The sequence below is a fragment of the Terrapene carolina genome, unplaced genomic scaffold (genome assembly GCF_002925995.2).
Source record: "Terrapene carolina triunguis isolate 2854851 unplaced genomic scaffold, T_m_triunguis-2.0 Scaffold232, whole genome shotgun sequence".
NCBI classification, from domain to species: domain Eukaryota; kingdom Metazoa; phylum Chordata; order Testudines; family Emydidae; genus Terrapene; species Terrapene triunguis.
This window is the reverse complement of record NW_020664583.1, coordinates 10,624,154-10,643,314: the sequence shown is the minus strand read 5'-3', so window position 1 is coordinate 10,643,314 and position 19,161 is coordinate 10,624,154. Positions and strand designations below refer to the sequence as shown.

The 19,161-nt window shown below is 55.7% G+C and overlaps 1 protein-coding gene across 1 annotated transcript in view; it reads left to right on the top strand.

Annotated features, from left to right (window-relative positions):
• The window catches only part of LOC112110608 (semaphorin-3D-like), a 40,812-nt gene that overhangs the window by 16,573 nt on the left and 5,078 nt on the right, over positions 1 to 19,161 (top strand). The window contains exons 2-12 of the mRNA XM_029912575.1: positions 2,296 to 2,530; positions 11,100 to 11,260; positions 11,717 to 11,779; positions 12,231 to 12,350; positions 13,153 to 13,255; positions 14,429 to 14,557; positions 16,246 to 16,391; positions 16,870 to 16,984; positions 17,311 to 17,380; positions 18,019 to 18,163; positions 18,283 to 18,537. Of these exons, the coding sequence (XP_029768435.1) occupies positions 2,398 to 2,530; positions 11,100 to 11,260; positions 11,717 to 11,779; positions 12,231 to 12,350; positions 13,153 to 13,255; positions 14,429 to 14,557; positions 16,246 to 16,391; positions 16,870 to 16,984; positions 17,311 to 17,380; positions 18,019 to 18,163; positions 18,283 to 18,537 (1,440 nt within the window). The 5' untranslated portion in view covers positions 2,296 to 2,397. The remainder of the gene's footprint in view (positions 1 to 2,295; positions 2,531 to 11,099; positions 11,261 to 11,716; positions 11,780 to 12,230; positions 12,351 to 13,152; positions 13,256 to 14,428; positions 14,558 to 16,245; positions 16,392 to 16,869; positions 16,985 to 17,310; positions 17,381 to 18,018; positions 18,164 to 18,282; positions 18,538 to 19,161) is intronic.

The following is a 19,161-nucleotide window of genomic DNA, read 5'->3' as shown; positions in this document are numbered from 1 at the left end:
CCCCCCCCCCCCCCCCCCCCCCCCCCCCCCCCAGGCCAGCCAAACCAAGTGAAAAGCACTACTGCACTGGAGTTAAGGGTTTGTGTGTGACGGGCCCGTCTGCACCGCTGTAGCCACTACCTATGCCCATGGGAGGGGATTCTCCTGTTGGCACAGGTAACCCACCTCCCCCAAGAGGCATCAGCTAGGGTGGGGGAAGCGTGGTCTACAGCAGGGGTTAGGTCGCCATAGCTCAGTCTCTCAGGGGTGTGGATTTTTCACCCTCCTGTGAGACGCAGCTATTCCGAGGTAAAATACTAGTGTAGACCAGGCCCCAGTATAGCAAACATTGTCACATTGCTTGCACACATGCCAGTGCTGCTGCAATACAAGCCTATCTCTGCAGGGCACTCCCATGCACAGGGTCTGGCTGCCTTGCCATCTGGGCAAGATGCAAGAGGCACCTCTTTGAGCAAGCTTTTCAACAGCTGCAGCCTGCAGGCATTAGATTTCCAGGCTAGTGCACTCTGTGATCTTGGGATTCCTCAAGGAAGCAGAGGTGACTATGTTGAGCCAAGGGGGACACCTGCTCCCCATCCCTTGGAAGCTGTTTGGTTCTGCTGTAAAATGACTGAAATCCTACAGGGATGGGCACCTAAACATACGGGCCATCATAAAAACATCATTAACGATGCCACAGTGCAGCACTGTGGGCAAGTCCCTTCCCCTTGCACCTGGGTCTACTTAGCCAGTGTGAGCTCTACAGAACAGGGATTGTCTCTGCACAGTGCATAGCACAACAGGGACCTGATCTTGGCTGGGGCCCTCAAGGTGCTATTTCAATAGCAAATGAATAATGATTAGTAAGCAATGGTTCTGCCACTGACTTGCTGTGTGGCCTTGGAATTCTTTGTACTTTTCCATACTGATTGTATCCCCATCAGTCCAATGAGCCTGACCCTCAGGTTTAAAGCCCTCTGAGCTCTGCAATTGACAAGGAGTTCCATAGTTCAGAATGCTCCTGGCTGATTGGGTGGAGCTGTGAATAGGAAGGGGAGGGTGGAATTTCAGCCCCACTCCTACAGGGATAAGCTTTTGGAGAATTGATGGAGCTGGAGAATTGATTCCCCTTAGATATCACCTAACGGCTTGCCCACAGGGGGGGGATTTGGACTGCTCTTCCCACAACAATGCAACACCACACTTGCAAGTGGTTTTTACAGAGGTGCAGCATGCCTGCACTGGGGGTGTCCCAGGACTCCTCTACTGGTGCCAGAACCCTAACAGAGCCCAGGCCTGAGTTTCTATTGCCACTGATGCAATTAATTCTCAGATAGGGCCCAAGCCAGCAAAGCAGAGTGAATTAAAAAAAAAAAAATTTTTTTGAAAAAAATTTAAATTGGATTTTTTTATTTAAAATCAGATGTTTTTGATTTTGTAACTTACATTATAACGCTTTTCTTTTTAAAAATAAACCTGTTTAAAAGGAAATCTGATTTTAACCCAAAATACGTGAAGGCCAAAACTTATTGGAGTTTAGTTGTAAATGCGAAACATGCTTTGATAAGAGACGTTTATGTGGCCAAAACATTTAAAGTTGTTTTGTTTAATAAAAATAAATTGTATTTGCTGTTGTGTGTTTAATTCAATTCCAGTTACCATCCTAATGCAGCTCGGCCCAAATCATGAGCCAAAAGCTAATTATGTTGTAAATAAGCAATAAGCAATATATCATTCACCATTTCCTAACATACTAAAAGTGTACAAGTAACAAGAATCTGAAAATAGTAAGCTATAGAATTGCTTAAATAAATGTTTAGAGTTATTGTGTACCCTCCTACGTAGCAAAAAGTTGTACCATATCTAGTGCAAAAACTCTATTTAGTTGTAAATCAACATGTTTTAAATGATTACATCAACCAATGAGAATTCACGTTTCTTTAGGAAGTAACTGAAGTGCAAATGGAAAAGTTGATTATAACCAATGAGTTAAATCAAGGCTTTCCACCTGATGATTGAAATCATGATTTAAATAGGGTGACCAGACAGCAAATGTGAAAAATCGGGATGGGGGTTGGGGGTAATAGGAGCCCATAAAAGAAAAAGACCCAAAAATCAGGACTGTCCCTATAAAATCGGGACATCTGTTCACCCTAGATTTAAATCATTGACTTCAATCGCCTTGATTTAAATCAATCTCCCAGGCAGCAGTGAGAACTGCAGGGGCTCAGCACATGCAGGCTAAGAGCTCAAGTATTCAGCCCTGCTAAATGCATGGCAGAGAGAGATGCAGAATTCCTCCCTTTCTGTTTTCAGCTGGAAGCGGCACCAGAATCTCCCCCAGCAGAACATGCTCCCAGGAGGGAGGAGCAGCTTTCCCTGCTGAGAGAGGAGCCCCTGGCCAGAGAATCCCTCAGCATGCCAGCCCTGGTCTTTAGCAGGTGGCACCTCTCCTCTGTCCCTGCCCTGCTGACTTGGATTCTCCTGCTGAGCATTGGGAATGGCAGTGCCTGGAAGCGAGGTGTCCCTCGCCTTCGCCTCTCATACAAAGGTAGGGGAGCCTGTGGCTGATCAGCCCTGCAGTCAGAGCCAGGATTTCCTTGGGGTTCATGCCCTGTTCAGAATGATCTAGAAACAGCATCAGGCAGCCAAGCTGACTGGCAGCTAGTGAAGCCAGGGATGGGGGGGGGGGGTGAGATCTGGACTACTGGGTTTGGGTGGGGCCAATATCAGCCCTACAATGGAGCTTCTTGCCCTGCAGTAGTTGTGGCCAGTGAGGCACCAGAACCTGACAGAGGCTGAGCTCAGCTGACTGCAGCACAGCCAGAGAGCTCAGAGAATGCCACCACCCCAGGGGGCTCAGGCAATGCTCATCTACCTGCTGCTGTCAGGGATGGGGATTGGAAAGGGAATGGCCCAGAGGGGAAGTCTCAGGCTGCCCCTGGGGCACAGGAGAGTGTCTAAAAATGCCTCATTTCACCCTGAGACTCAGCGTACAGTGCTTTATAATGTTCCATGTACTATGTAATGCACAGGGATGGGGCCAGCCCTCACCATGGGGAAACGTCACGCACTACAGGAGGCCTTGGCCAGCCTCTAGCTACACAGGCCACTCAACAAAACAATTGTTCAGTTGCATGGGGGAAGCGTACAGACTTCAGTGTGAGGGCGGGAGCAGAGTCAGCCTGTGGTCACCTGGGAGGAAGCATGTCTAGTGGTTAGAGCAGGGCATTGGGAATCTGGAGAGCCGGCTTCTGCCACTGACTCAGTGCGTAGCCTCAAGCAAGTCACTTAACTCAGCTTTGTGAGGCTCAGTCAACCAAGACCCAATACATGGATGCAGGGAGGCTGTATTCCCTACCCTCTGTGGTACAGAGCTCTGTGAGGGCTCCCTGCACACACACACCCACACCTAGGACTATTATGGTGGGCCGGGGAGGAACTGGGGGATCTGCAAGCTACACAGATCCACTGCCCTGCAAGGAGGGGGCGATGGCAGCCCAGAGAGGTGGCAGCAGCCATGGAGCGGAGCCGTTGCTGCACTACGGCCTGGGGCAAGGATTCCTACTCAGTGCCCAGCCCGTTTACTCCAGCCGTGTGGGGGCGAGCAAGGATTCACCCTTCGTGGTGCCGGAGTTTTAGCTCTCGTCACCTCCCCCAAATCTTTTGTGTAGGAGTGAGAAGGGAGTTCACACCACAGCGTCAGCCCTCGGCCTCTCTGCTGAGGCTGCCAGCGCGGGGACCAGCTAGCAGCGGGTTTGTGAAACGGGCATACATCCACAAGGAACTGGACTGAGACCCTCAGCTTGTCTCACAAAGGGGCCACCAGACAGGCATCACGCTGAGTTCCTTTTAGGGACACAGGGATTGCCAGACTGGCTCACACCCGAGCCATCTAGCCCAGCGAACTGGAGGCCAGCACCAGATGCTTCAGAGAAAGGGGCAAGAAACCTCCTTGTCCTTGGTGGTGAGAGCTTGGCTCAAACCATGGGGGCTAATATCACTTCCAGAAGTTTTGCTGTTGTCAGTTATGTTAACGGGCTGGCAAGACAAGCTGATCGCGCATTGGGGGAAAGCTTGGGTCAGTTTTGGATTCCCCACCTTTCCGTTTCATTGACTGTCCCCTTGTTCACGTGTCATGAGGCAGAACAGAAGTTCCCAGTCTCCCTTCTCTATCCCATTCATGGTTTTATAGCCTTTCATAGACATGTAGGGCTGGAAGGGACCTTGAGAAGGCCTGCGCAGTGGCAGGACCAAGCAAACCTTTATCACATCCCCTCTTATTCATCCTTTCCAAGGGAACAATCCCAATCTTTTCAGTCTCTTCTGAGGAGAGCTGTTCCAGGCCCCTCTCTGAGCCCCCGCTAATTCTGCAATTGGGCCACATCTGCCCTGGACTTTATTTCAGCTAGTGACATAATGATGATGATTTGTCTAGTCATGTATACTGCACTCATCACCGGGGTATGCAAGCACCCATCCTAATGGCACGATATTTCGATGCCACGGCTACTGACAACAGTCTTACGTTCATGTACCACACAGTCCCTTTCAGCCAAAAGGATCCTGAAGCATTTTACAGTCTATGTGGATGGCTCCAAGGCCCAACAATGAAATGCAGCCACCTCTGGTACAGAATGCACTAGCTCGTTAACAGCACATAGCAAAACTATACAACAGCTTATAGGACAGGGGAAGTGAAGACTAATCTGCATAGCTTACTCATGAGTTGGGATCCAGCCAGGCTGCTGGAATTCAGCATTCCTGCTCTCGGGAAAACCAGCATGGGCTTGTAAGGCAGAGGCCCAACTCACCAGCCAGTGCCTGCGAGACCTCGCAGCCAACACAGTCTTTCAGTCCCTTTTCTTCAGGACTTGGCTTCTGCTTTTTCCAAGTAAAACAGTTTAACCTTAGCTCCACATGTAAATCAGGCCCCTTCCCCCAACCCAGGGTCTCCTGCTGGTGGCTCTGCCAGAGATCCCACGCCCCAGGCCTTTTGCCTGGGAATTAAGGCAAGCTGCTCTACTCCTTTCTGTGGGAGATAGCTTTATGAACTCAGGCCGCCCTTTATACTCCCACACACCGAGTCACAATCTTCTCCCATGTGACCCCCTTCAGCTGGGAAGGTAGGCTGAGCCCCCACCCCCTTAAGGCCCAGCTCAGCCTGAGACAGGGCTCTTTAATGACAAAGTGGTCGGGACGCTCTCTGATTTTCACCTAGCAGCAGCATAGCACACCCTAGCTCCATGCTGGGCCATTGGATCAGTGTGGACACAGATGAGCACCACATACCAAACTGACCCACCAGCAATGCCTACCCTAGTGGGCTTCCTTGGAGGCCTCCCATCCAAACTCCAGCCAGGCACAAGCCTGCTTAGTTTACACTAGCTGAGGACAGTGGTTCTGCTGCAGGAAGAACTTTGCTGATGGTGGTGGCATCAGGGTGGAGGTGAGGACCAGGGGTGGCACGTCAGGGCAGGGCAGGGATGAAACCTGTGACCATATGTCTCCTCTCACTCCCAGAGAAGAGAGCCAGTTGCTTGGCAGTCTAACTTAGGTGCAAGGGGGACTTAGACTGGATGCTCATCGAACACAGAGCTCCACAAAACTCTATCTCCTGGACGCCAAGCCTGAGGCACTCTCAGTACAGAACTAAGTTCTGGGCAGAGACCGGCACTCAAGCCGGGAGATGCCCTGGAGGGTTGTGGGGAGCCATCAGAACTCAGGCTTGAAACCAAGGACCACAAGGGAGTGGGGGGAGAAGTCGGCCCTGGTCAGGGCTGCCTGCACACACTGTCTGCCACGCAGCATCCGATGAGGAAGCACAGTGATCCAGAGCAGGTCACTGCTGGGCGATTGCCAGCGTCGATAACACGTCTCAGAAACACAATGGCTGGATCTTCCTTTCCTTGGTCAGGCGGGAGCAGAGATTGTTTGGAGGAGAGGACCGAGGAGGGCTTCTTTCTTCAAAGCTAGAGCAGTCCTCGTGCTGTGGGCAAAGCTGGGAGAGGAAGCTCCCAGCCTCAGGCTGGCTTGGGGACAATGCAGACAATGGCAGGAGGTGTGACTCACAGACCACACGTAGCAGAGTCAAGGCCACAACAGCCTGACAAGTTTAGGTTTCAAAAACCCCAGAGGAAAGAAACCTCCCAGACTCCCTCCACCCCAGAGCCTCTTGGGAGCCGGGCTATCGTCAGAACCCTGCATGGGGGAGGGGCGTGGGCTGAATGGGGGTGGGGAGAAACACAGACAGGCTTTTGGAAAGGAAATGACAGACCTAAGGCAGGGAGAGCAAAGGAAGGATAGTGCACAGGGGAACACGGCCCAGAACAATAAGACTAAGCAGCAATATGACCCCTTACACCATAATAACGCATTTGGATGGCTTATAATAGAACGCCGGCCTCTCTGAGACAATCCACGTAACTGCTCCTGTGACAGACGTGGGAGGGCCGGAACTAGGGACCTCCAGAGCTGAAAGTATGATCTGCCTGATCTCTGGGGCTGCATGTAACACCTTGTATCCCATTGATCGTCACAGAGGGGGACCTGTAACACATTCACATCAATAAGTTACATTACTGGACAGGAAGCACTACCAGCCTCTTGGTGTTTGGCCTGCGCTGATCGGCATTCACAATGTGAATGCTACTTCAATCTGTTTCAGACGGGCCAGCATTGAAGCCAGCTGAAATCCTGGACTGGGCTGTGTCTTTCTATCTGGGATGGTGTCATTACTCTGGGCTTACATATCAGTGATTACACCTTAACGCTGTGTGATCTGCTGTTAACGTAGAGGGCTGAACGTTCCAGGCGACTGGACGCTGGCTACAGAGCCCTTTGCCTGCAGATCACTGGTTCACAGATTGTTAGGGGCTAGACGTTGTTACCACTGGATGGTTGATAGGTGGTATAGGCGCACAGTGTGTTCATGGGCCTCATTCCTGTTCCCAGCAGGCCGTTATCGTATCACACACCACTAGCTAAGTGGCCCCAATGCACTCCTTTCACGCTGGCCATCGCAGCAAAAAGCTTGATTCAAATCCAGATTTTCCCCAGGCTTTTGGGGTGTTCAGCTCAGGGTTTCAGTGCTGGCCTGTCTGTGTTGGGGAGGAGAGAGAACACTCTCCAAGAAGAGCAACACGTCAGGCCTGGGAGGCACTCGGATGCCCTCGTGGTGAGCACAGTTCAGGGGAAGGTTGGGCAGAGATGCTCAGCAGGATGCAATGGTTATGGGGGACCTGGCCAGGAATGTAAATATGCTTGGAGGGATATGATGCCTCATCTGCAGATAAGGAGCAGGTACCTTGGCTCTCCCAGCCACCACACAGTGGGGATCTCCCTGCTCCACCCCTTTCCCAGCCCCCCCAGACTTCCTGTTTAACTGATCAGTTCCTTGCCCAGGTTTGTTTCATGAGTGGGATGAACTGGGTCAGATTCCCACCTACTTCTTCATGAAGGGAATGGGACAAGCCAAGCCATAGGGTGGAGGATCTGAAACTAGAGATCATGGTGATGGACTTAATGCTGCAAGTGCGGGATAATTCATCTTGCCTGGGAGCCAGATTGAATCTTAGCCCCAAAGAACACAGTGGGCCTGAGCGAACCCCACCATCAACCCTGGCTGACCTCTCCCCTGCCCCCGGCCCGAGGGAGGTCAGAAAGTGAAGCAGTGCTAATGGGAGCGTCCTGGGCTCTATTGCTCTAGGGACCTCATTGCATTACTCTGGTTAATTAAGCAGGGTGGGGGCGTGTATTGGATAAACCTTTGACCTGCCCCCACCCCTCACTCTGATCTGTATCCTCAGTGGGCCTGGCCTACATTTCACTCCGGGTGAGCAGGGTCAGAGGAGCAACCCTGCCTCCAGGGAGACACCCAGCCTTTTCAGAGGCCGGTGAATGCATTGTAGATCTGGATCCTGCCCAGTTCCCGCTTGGGGTCACTCACAGGGCAGCGATCATCAACTTGTGGGAGGGCGAATTCCCCACTCTGGCTCATTCAGACTGTACTCACCTGCCCCGTTCCAACGAACACGAGTCCAGATTCCCTAGGCAGATTTAAAAAGCTTTGTCCTTGGCCCGGGGGGAAAGCACACAGAGGTCGCCAGGCTGCAGCTGGGAAAACGGCACTGGAGATACAGCTAGCAAGCAATGATGCCAGCCGTAAGAACGCCTCCCCCGGCTAGTTATAGGACACTCACAGCAGGAATGCTTAGTGGCAAGGAACTTCCCTGGCTCGCTGTATACAAAAAGACAGGCCCGGTCATTAGCCAGGCTGGACTGGGCTGAGCCAGGGAACTGATTTGCCATTGAGCTGCTGCCTTGACTGAAGCGCTTTCTTCATACAGAGACTGAGAACCAGCACCTGCCCGCTGCAAATGCTGCAGTTGCTCCTTGCCTTGCTGGGCTGAGCAGACGTCAGTGGAATTTCCAGCTGGCTGCAGCTGCCCCGAAGAAAAAGAGGTCCTGGCTTCCTCTGTCCCCTGGAAATGGGGTGACAGGGAAAGAGAAACAGTCTGCAATCCCATGGCCTGTTTTAGCATGCGCCTCCATGCATCCTATCTCAGGCACCCATGCCCCCACATACACGGACCCACACCTGCACAAACACATGCTGGCTTGCTTGCTCCCCAGTTGCATTTCTGGTGCAGTCTGCTCAGCCACAGAGAGCCAAGTTCATCCCATCTTCGTGGATTTCAAGGTCCTGCACAGATTCTCCCAGACCTAGGACTCACATCTCACCTCCTACACATCCCCAGCCCCGTCACTCAGCCAGTAACGCCTGCCTGATCTCCTCTCTTGTTTCCTTCTTCCACTCCTGTTTTCCAACCTTCCTCCAAGCCCCCTCAGCATGGCATGACCTCCCAGTGCAGCTGGCCAGCACTCGCCTCAGTCAGATCCCTCCAAGAGACACAGGAAAGTGATTGGTTAAGGATTTTAAATGCTCTAAGGTGACTCTTCCCTCTGGGCCTCCCATCACTTCTTGTCCAGCTGCATCAGTCTTCTACTGAGTAACCTCTCCAGGGCAGGGGCTGCTTTGAGGTTTGGGTTTTGTACAGCATGTGGTCAGCACTTAATCGGAGCAAAACTCCATGCATGTCTGTGGAGTGACAGGGGGGTGGATTTGGCTGTGTCCCCCAGACTGATACATGTCTCGTTAATTCCCACACAGCCCCCTGTCCGGGCTCAGGCTAGATTGGGCAATGTTTCAGGGATGATTAGCCAAGGTGGAAGATTCCCCCCCAAGCACCCCTGGAACTCAGCCAGGAAGGGGAGCCAGACACCTGAGGCTCAGAGGTGTCCCCGCAGGGGAAGATGAGGTGGTATGGCAAGAGAGAGAGTATGGCCAGATGGCCTCGATTCCTGCTGTTAGCCAATGGGGCTGTTACAGCGATGGGAGAGCAAGCTGGGTTCCAGTCCAGCTCATGCCTAAGGCACTCAGTCGCTGCTGCAGTCCAGCGCCTTGGCTGTCGCGTGCAGAAAGAACCGGGGGAAGAGGAGGATCGGGCACCTGGCAGTGGCTGCCCAGTCCTGCCCCCTCGCCCGAGGGCACTCACCTTGCTGGCACTTTCTCCAGTGCAGCACCAAGTCCGCGCTCCTTTGTCCACTCCCTGAGCGAGAGGTGGGGCAGCAGGAGGAGTGGGAGGTGGAGGAGTGCTCATACCAAGGGCTTTGCGCTGGCTCCTCTGCTTCGTTCAGCTGACGTTGCTCCCGGGAATCTTGCCATCCGGGGCTTGGTCAGCAAATGACTGCTCTAAAAGCTACTTTCTGAGCTGGGCTAATCCAGGACTTAAACTCCACTACTGTATTAAGGGGGAGGGGAAGAGCTGCCAGATCCCCACTGGCTCAGCAGTCTGAAGGCACGTCTGCCGAGGGACGCTGAGGCTGAGGAATGGTGCAGGATGGACCAAGGAGCAGCAGGGGGAGGTTTAGACTGTAAGCTCCTTGGGGCAGGGACTGGCTGGCTCTGTGCAGAGCTGAGCATGTGGTCAGCGCTTAGCAAATAAAGGAGAAGACAGGCAGGGGCAAAGTCCTGCCAGTGCACAGAGAGGCTGGGGAATGGGGATACTCTCCCTAGAGAAGCGGTGACAGCCCCATCCATTGGGACATTAGCAGTAGAGCAGAACCGACAAAGTATTGGAACATGCTCCTGCAGACGGACTCCACGGTGCAAAGGCGCCAGGAAATCACCTCCTGGGACCTTGCCACGTCCAGTTTTTGTGCTGCTTTCACCCGCCTGTGCCAAGGGCCCTCTGGCATCTCCCACGAGCTGGCCTGGGCCAGGGCTGAGGAATGCTGCGGTTCCCCAGGAGAGAGAGGGAGATGGATTTAGAAGCTGTCGAGATTCTGCTCGACCCAGGAGGTGAGGCCCAGCTCAGCTAGGGAAATGAGTCCTGCAACACCACAAACGATCGCCCCATAAATCAAGCAGCAGCCACCAGTTTAACACAGCCTTTAATTTCAAGGCTACGTTCACCAGGGGATGACTGAGAGCCTTTATATAGAAACTCCACTGAGCCCATGCTTAGGGATCCCTCTGCTAGAAATGCAAGCTGGACCCGTCCTGCATTCTCAGCCTGCACTGCCCGGGCAACAGGACTGCGGAGAATCGGGGATTTGCTGCAATGGTTAAAATTCTTCCAGGCCCCATGGCGCCATTGAACTGCAAGGTCAGTGACACTCGAAGCTGAGTTGCCATGACCCTATAGCAGCTGCTTGTCTCCTGTGGGGCCAGCCGGCTGTCCTGACCTATGGGACACTCCCCTTTCTGGGAGGGAACACCAGGCCAGGACTACCAGAGGCCACACCAGTTACTGGCCAGAGGTGGGCTGGGCCATCTTGCCCTGGTGTCAGGGAAAGGGCAGCTACTAGCAGTGCTTGCTATCTCCTGTAGGCGGGGGTAATGCTCGCTATCCTCTGGGGTAGTGCAGTCCTTCCCCAGGGCGCACGGGGATAGCGTTCACAGTAGCAAGGACTCTTCCAGGGTCAGGGGAAAGAGGACTTTCCCAGGGAGCATGCGGGACCAGGTGAGATACTGCTCGCTATCTCTGGGGGTGGGGGATGTGGTCAGGGCTCCCTCCTGTGTATGGGGGTGACAGATCCCCCCCTCTGCTCTGCAGACCTGCTGAGATCCAACAGCTCCCGCCTGTTGCTGGGTTCGGGGGATGGGCTGGCCTTCCAGTCCTTCCTGGTGGATGAGACCAGGGCGTGGCTGATGGTGGGAGCCAAAAACCACATCTTCCTGCTGCATCTGGACAGGCCAAATGAGGAGCCTCAGAAGGTCAGTGCCGGGGTGGGCATGGAAATGCAGTCCCAAGGCAGCCCGGCTTTCCCCTTCCCAGCAGCCTGGGGAGCCGGGAGCACAGCTCTGCGTGCCAGAGGGGGCACCGGTACTGCAAAGCCAGCGACCAAAGGCCTGTTATACACTGCCATTGGGGGGAGAGGGGGGCATTACACCCAAGAGCACGCAAGCCCTGGCACATACTGCAGCCCTCGGGTGGCATTCGCTCATTCTCATTGCCCCATGGAGCGGCACCGCTGACTGGTTGGGCTGTGATTGTATGTACTGACACGCACCTGCCCATGCTTAGCACCCCTGTCAGGGAAGCAGGATGGAGCATGGGGCGCTCTTGGGGAGCAGCTCCAGCCCCCTTTGTGCTGCCCAACTGGTGCAGGACCACCGAGGAGGAGAGAGGAGGCTGGAGTAACGGGCCCAGGCCGGTGCTTTCTCTTGCAGGTTTTCTGGCCAGCCCGCAAGGAGCAGGTGGAGCGCTGCCGGCTTGCTGGGAAGAGCGCAGAGGTAAAGCAGGATCCCAACATCCTTGTTAAAAGCTCAGCGAGCCATGGCCCAGGCAGGAATCTGTCTGACCCACATGAGTCCAGCCTGCCGAGAGCAGCAGCCTCATTGATCTGTAGCCAATGGGCGCTCAGGCTGCCGGCATGGCTCCCTTTGACCCCATGTAACCTTTAACGATGGGACAGTAAGCATACAGCTTTGGTCAGGGGCCACCAGGCCGCTGGCCTTGTCCCCATGGCTAGTGTTAGCCAGACATCGCCCACTCTTCTGGGGATCAGCAAACCTATGGAGAAGTGCACAGCAAATGGCACCAGGGCGTTCCCGTACCCTGGGGAGGGGACATGCTGGAGATCAGTGTTAGAAGAGGTGAGGGGGCCCCATGGGCAGGATCTGGAGCACAAAGGCCCAGGGTAATGGTGCTGGCATTTGAAGGAACCTTTTTTTCCCCGAGCAGACAGAATGTGCCAATTTCATCCGGCTTCTCCAGCCATTCAACAGGAGCCACGTGTTTGCCTGTGGGACTGGCTCCTACCAGCCCATCTGCGCCTTTGTCCAGCTCGGAGCCAGGGCACAGGTGAGAGAGACCCTGGAGGGTGAATTTGCCTGTGCCAAGGGCAGTGAGAAAACCCCCAGATGTGCCCTCACCCCCACTGGGCTCCATGATGAATCCCAGGGTACTCACTCTCTCCTCTCTGGTGGGGCATGAGGAATCACAGGGGAGAGGCGCACAATCTCCTAGGTGGTACAAGAGGGACACCAGAGCCTGCACGTGCCAAGCTCTGCACCTAGTGCAAGGAACCTGGTAGCACGTCTTGCGCAGGTAGCATGAAGGACCTCAGGAGGGGGGCAGCATGAGGGGGCCTAAGAGAGGGTGCTCACTCCCCTTTCTCCCCCAGCAGCAGGAGGGGGGCATGCCCATTCCTGCAGCAGGACCCTGGGGCACACGCACCCCTCGCAAGGGTCAGTCCTCTCCAGAGATCAGCTGCTCCCAGGAAAACAGCAGCTGAGCGACCCAGGCCCGGTCCTTAGTCTCTCACCAGACGAGCTGAACCTGGCCAGCTTGGGTTGGTGCCCAGCAGCGTCCCTGCCTGGTTGCACCTCCAAGACCTTCCCTGTATTGTGAGCTCTTAGGGACCAGGGACTGTGTCTGCTTCTGCCTCCAGCACTGTGAGCACATCCATCCGATACATACTAAGTGCTGCTAACTTGGCAGTGGCCGGCAGAGCGGGCCCAACGCGGCTCGGACCCCGACATATGGACATGTGTGTCTGACACAATGTGGACTTTGAAGTCTGGCGGGGCTGCCCCAAAGTCGCTCAGATCAGTTCATTCCCAGCCTCTCCCTGGGCCAAAAATCTCCCCTTTAACCCCTGCAGGAGCCGGGGGGCTCCCCTATACAGCTGGTGGCCAACTCTGTGGAATCTGGGAGAGGCAAGTGTCCATTCAGCCCCCATGAACCTTTCACTGGGCTACTCATAGGTAAGAGGAATGGAGGGGAGGGGTAGGAAGAGGGACCTAGATACTGTGGTGATGGGCGCATTAGAAATGAAGTAGAGTTAGACAATCAGCTCCATCCCCTGCCAATGATTCCTAACCCACGTCCCTCATTCAGCTGTGGTTTCTGCCAGAGTGGAACCTGCAAGCTCCCTTTCACGGGGGAGCTCAGCCGGACACCCAGGCAGGTGTGAAAGGCCAAGGTAGGAGGTTAGCTCTGACAGGGACTAGGCAAGGAGTGACTGGCTGCACAGATTCATCACAGCCGAGCTTTGGCCTGGGCTTCTTACCCTGCACGGCTGATCTGGGGCTGGAACTACAGAGCTGCCCAAGCTTGTGACTAGCTGGATCTAAGAGAGGAAGGCCCATCTGTCTGACAGCAGCTGAAGGCTGCCAATCTTGGTTCGGGAGGGTGACAGAGGCACTAGATTGTGCAGGAGGAGACTGTAATAAGACCCTCTCCTGGCCCAGGGTGGTAGGTAAGGAAATTGGCATTTCTTGCCGAGCGATGAAGGGAATTGCTTTCATCTGCCCTGTATTTAGTTATTGCTAAGCTGTTGGTTCTTGTTAGGTGTTCGTTCTTGTTTTAATGCCAGAGAATTTCTAGCCCTCATTGTGTGGAGTGGAGTATTTACCTGGGGTTTCGGGTGGGACCATGCTCTGCCAGCCAGCCCAAGATGCTGCCCCTGCCATCATGGCCACCCACACTAGCTCGCTCAGAGCTGGCACATGTACGTCTCCCCAAGTTGGGAATTACACCTTCAGCCGCAGTGTAGTTATACCCTCAGAGCTCCTCAATCTCCCTCCCAGTAACTGCCTGGCACAGCCTGCCTTCAATTCGCAAAGTGTTCACAGGGAAAGGCGGCAAACTTGGCCACCTCTGAGACCCACACCTGAGCAGGGAACGCACACTCTGCCTGGAGCTAGTTATACAGAACGGGGGCTGTGATTCTAGTTTGTATTCAAGGCTCCACAAGAAAATCTGCCATTCCCTTGTCGCGGTCAGCTCATGGCTCCTCGGGCGAGGCTGACCCATGGCACAGTGCCCCTGAACCCTGTCTGTGCCTCCTTCCCCAGGGGTGGGACAGGGAGGAGCTGGCTGGCTAAGTCAAAGCACCCGCTGGCTCTGCTAACACATGCTTGCCTCTCTGAGCTCAGACAGGGAGCTGTATTCGGGCACCTCCAGCGACTTCATGGGCAGCAGCGCCGCCTTCTTCCGGACCCGAGTTCACAAGGCTGCCCAGAACTACATCCGGACAGAACAGAACCAAGATCACTGGCTAAACGGTACAATGGGGGGCTGGGATATAGCCTTGGGGGGGCAGTCCTACCCGGCAATGTAATGGACTTAGCACTGCTGGGGAAGAGGGTGAGCAGCAGGAAGAGATGCAGGCGCCACGTTTCCTGTGCTGCTGCTGGGGAACAGGGGCTTGATTTTCTCTCCTTGCTGCTTTAAGAGGCCCAGACCTCCTAGTGTCACTAGGGCACAGGCCTCTGTTTGAACACTTCAAACTACCCCTTCTGCTGCTGTCCCCTCCCGTGCCCCCACCAGTCTCAGCCCTCAGGAGCTGCAGGGAGAAGGGACAGGAGACGCCCCTGAATCATAGAATGTCAGGGTTGGAAGGGACCTCAGGAGGTCATCTAGTCCAACCCCCTGCTCAAAGCAGGACCAATCCCCAGACAGATTTTTGCCCCAAATCTCTAAATGGCCCCCTCAAGGACTGAACTCACAACCCTGGGTTTAGCAGGCCAATGCTCAAACCACGGAGCTATCCCTCCCCCAATGACCGAGGAAAGACCTGGGTAGAACCGGACAACTCCATGCCTAGACCCAGGAGCTCCAGCTGCCTTTGGGCCAAAGCGCCAGACTCACTGCAGGGCACAAGCTCCCTTTAGTGCCCAGATTCACTCTGATGTTCTTCAGATCTCCAGCCCCCGAAGATGGAAGTGCTGCTGAAACCCAGCCCCGGGTGAGATCAACTTGTGTAACCCACTGCTCTGCGGGTGTGTGACAGGGCCCCTCTATGCCCCGTCCATGGAGGGGGCAAGTCAGCTGCAGGCCCAGCTAGGGAGCATTAGCTCAAGTGGAAGCAGCTCAGACTGTTGGCACTAGAGGCCCGGTTTTTCAGCCATGACACCTGAATTGTTCAGGGGAAGTTTTGCGAGACTATCAAAAACCCACACCGCACTTTGCATCAAACCTCGGGCCACAATGATCTTGTCAGGTAGAAAACTGAGATGGTCTGAGTGGGTAGTGCCGAATGCCAGTCCCACTGGTGAGATCCTGCCAGCATTGCTTGGTTTGAGCAATACCCTCGCTCTGCATGGCGTCTTGCTGCAATCCAGGGCACTCCGCTCAGAGTAAGCAATGACTCCACATTCGTAAGGAACTTATCACAAGGCAGCAAAACTGAATGCGGTGGGAAGCTAACGGTATTTCCACTCCCCTCTTTGTTTGCTGGGGTGCTCCTCGATTCCAGCATCTCCTTTCTCTTTAGTAAAGCTTAGATGGGTCTGGATCAGAACCCCAGCTCCAAAGCCCAGCAGGGAATTTCAGAGCCTGGTGCCATTGAGACCAAATTTTGCAGCTGGCTTGTCATGCCACGATTCACTCGCAGAGCCCAACAGCCCTGTGCCTTGATGAAGTTTAGACTCAAAACTCGCTTCGCGGAAGCGATGGAGATGATGCAGGAACCAAGGGGTAGAGCTCACCGGTCGTGGCTCCATGATCGTAATGGAGGCTCTGTGTTTGAAAGCACGGAATCAGAGCCTCATTTCATGACTCGGGCAAAGTGTGAGCTCCGTGGGACAGCGACTATTCCTGGGTCCCAATCCTGACTGCAGCCCCTGGCTGCAGGTATCATTTAAAGCCGGAACAGAGCCAAGTCTGTCAGAGGAAAAGGGGACATGGCCAAAGGGTATCGGTCAACCTGCCGGCACGGTGCCATTGGCTGCCCGACTTTCCCTTCTCGCAGAGCCTGTGTTCATCGGTGCCTACTTGGTTCCCGACACCCACAATGCCCACGACGACAAGGTGTACGTCTTCCTCCGAGAGACGGCCCTGGAAGCCGGCCAGTGGGAGAGGCGGCGCATCCATGCCCGGGTGGCACGCGTGTGCAAGGTCAGCTACCCCGGGGTCAGGGCATGGCTGCGGAGAGCCACCAAGTGGCCGGGGGAGGGGCTGGCACTATGACATGGCTCTGTCCTACTGAGAAACAAGAGCTTGTTTCTCTCTCCTTTCCCTCTGTCATGGCAGGGCCACTTGGGCTCAGCGCTGGCCTTTGGGGAGAGGGATGGGAGGCAGCGTGATGGAGTGGTTAGAGAAGGGATTAGGAGTAAGGAGACATGGGTTTTGTTGCCCGCTCTGCCACTGATTGGGCAAGTCCTGTCCCCTGCCTTGCTTTGTGAAGCTGAGACGCTGGGCTGGAGAGAGTGGGGTAATCGCCCATCCCGCCCTCCCTGAGCTGTTGGCATGTCGAGGTTAACAATCCTGGAGGGGGCGGTGGCCTGGGGCAGGGAGAGGGCATGGAGGGTTAACACTGGAGGGAGCAGGGGGGGCATCGCAAGCGTCCTCTGAGCGGTGGGTTTGTGACTGGCAGAATGACGTCGGCGGGAAACGCGGCCTGATCAATCGCTGGAGCACGTTCCTCAAGGCCCGGCTGGTCTGCTCCATCCCAGGCCCCCAGGCCAGCGAGACGCACTTCGACCAGCTCGGTGAGTGGGGCACGCGGGCCCTCCTAGGGCTGCCATTCTTCAGGGCCCACGGCTGGGTCGCCTGGGCTGGGCTCGTCCCGGAGGTGACCCACTGAGCCGTAGCAGGGACTCTGAGCACCTTGCATCACCACAGCAGCCCTGGCTGCCGACTGAAGGGTGCCGGCTGCTGCCCGCTCCTTCGCCAGAGCGAGTGGGGCACAGTCACTGCAGTGGGAGAGGGGAGGGGGCAAAGGTCACCCGATGAAAGCCCCTCACCCTGCTCCCTGGGCCCAGAGCTGGGTCCCTGAGAGCGTGTGCTCAGGACTCCTCACCCGCTGTCATTGCAGAGGACGTCTTCCTTCTCCGCACCCGGGACCCACAGAGCCCTCTCGTCTTCGGCCTCTTCACGGTCTCCAGGTCAGTGTGAGCGGGTGGGCTGAGGGGAAGAGCAGAGCAGAGGGAGCAGCAGGGGAGGAGGCTCTCGCACAAACGGCGGTGAGACTGGTGGCTGGACAGCATGGAGGCTGTTACTAGTCAAGTGCCGGGGCGGGGCAGGGGAGAAGAGGGACACAAAGTTCCTGTGGGAGGATGCATGAAGCCCATGGCAAAAACATATCCCATTGCAGAGCCTCCTAGGCAATCCCGCTCCCCTGGGACTGTGCCAGCCCCTCCCCACCTGCCCCCATTAGCTAATGCTGGTCTTCCAAGGGTCGCAGGGTGGGGACTCTTGGGTCAGTGGTAAATGGACGTTAGCCTCTCCCATGCAAGCAGCAGCTCTCTAGCCCTAGGCTGGGTGGCTCAGCACCAGCTGTACCAATTAGAGCTGGTGGATGCTCTCTCAGTGGCTTCAGAGCGCTGCTGGCGGAAGCTGGCAGGGAATGGAGGGAAGCTCAGGCAATGGGCCCCACTGAAGCCACAGAAAGGGACTGCCCGGTCTAAGCCCTGAGTTAGTTAAACCACAGCAGCATTGTACACAGACCAGGCCTTTCGCGCTGGCTCCCATGGCGGCCACGTCAGAGTCCGTTGCTCAGGCCGGTCTGTCTCCTCTCCGGCAGTGGGATCTTCAGCGGCTCTGCCGTGTGTGTCTACTCCATGGCTGCCATGCGAGCTGCTTTCAGCGGGCCCTTTGCACACAAGGAAGGAGCTGACTACCGCTGGGTGGAGTACAAGGGCCGGATCCCCTATCCTCGCCCAGGGACGGTGAGTGTGGGACACAGGGAGGGGTGAGGGACAGGACTGAGAGGCCAGTGACTGAAGGGGAAGGGGTTGGGTCACTCTGTGCTTTAAACTCCCACTTCTGTTTCCGTCTCTTCCCCCAGTGCCCCAGCGAAACGTACGACCCTCTTCTCCACTCCACCAAGGACTTCCCTGATGACCTGATAAGCTTCATGCGCAACCACCAGCTGATGTGGGGCCCCGTGTACCCCCTTGGCCGGAAGCCCATCCTGGTGAGGGCCAATGTGCCCTATCGGCTACGGCAGCTGCTGGTGGACCGGGTGGAGACAGAGTCTGGGCACTACGATGTTCTCTTCCTTGGAACAGGTAGATGCTCTGGGATCTTTACCACCAGCTCCGCATGTACCTTTGCCCCCTCCTGCTGGACTGCCACTGGTGAGAGCGTGTCCCCCCCTCCTGGCACCAGCAAAAGCCCCCCACTCTGCCCATACAACAGCCTGCCCCACTGAGCTGTATTAGCACCTCAGTCCCACCCTAGCAAGGTCCTGTCCTCTTGCTGCGCCGGTCTGTGAGACTCTCGGAGCGAGCAGCCAGCATACCTCAGCCATACCCTGGGCAGGGCCGGCGCTTCCACTAGGCGACCCTAGGCGGTCGCCTAGGGCGGCAGGATTTGGGGGGCGGCATTTTGCCGTCCTCAGCAGCAATTCGGCGGCGGGGATCCTTCTGCTGTGTCTTCGGGGCGCTTCAGCGGCGGGTCCTTCACTCGCTCCGGGACCCGCCGCCGAAGCGCCCCGAAGACGTGGAGCGGAAGGACGCCCGCCGCTGAATGCTCTGGGGAGGAGCGCTGCCGCCTAGGGCGGCAAAAACCCTGGCACCACTCCTGCCCTGGGGACTACGACTCCCTGTCCTGTGGTGCCAGGGGCTGTACAGATGAACATGACTGTCCCTGCCCCAGAGAGCTAGCTGTGCACTGCAGCCAGCAGGAGCAAGTAGCAGGTCAATCACACAGGTAACCAGAAGCC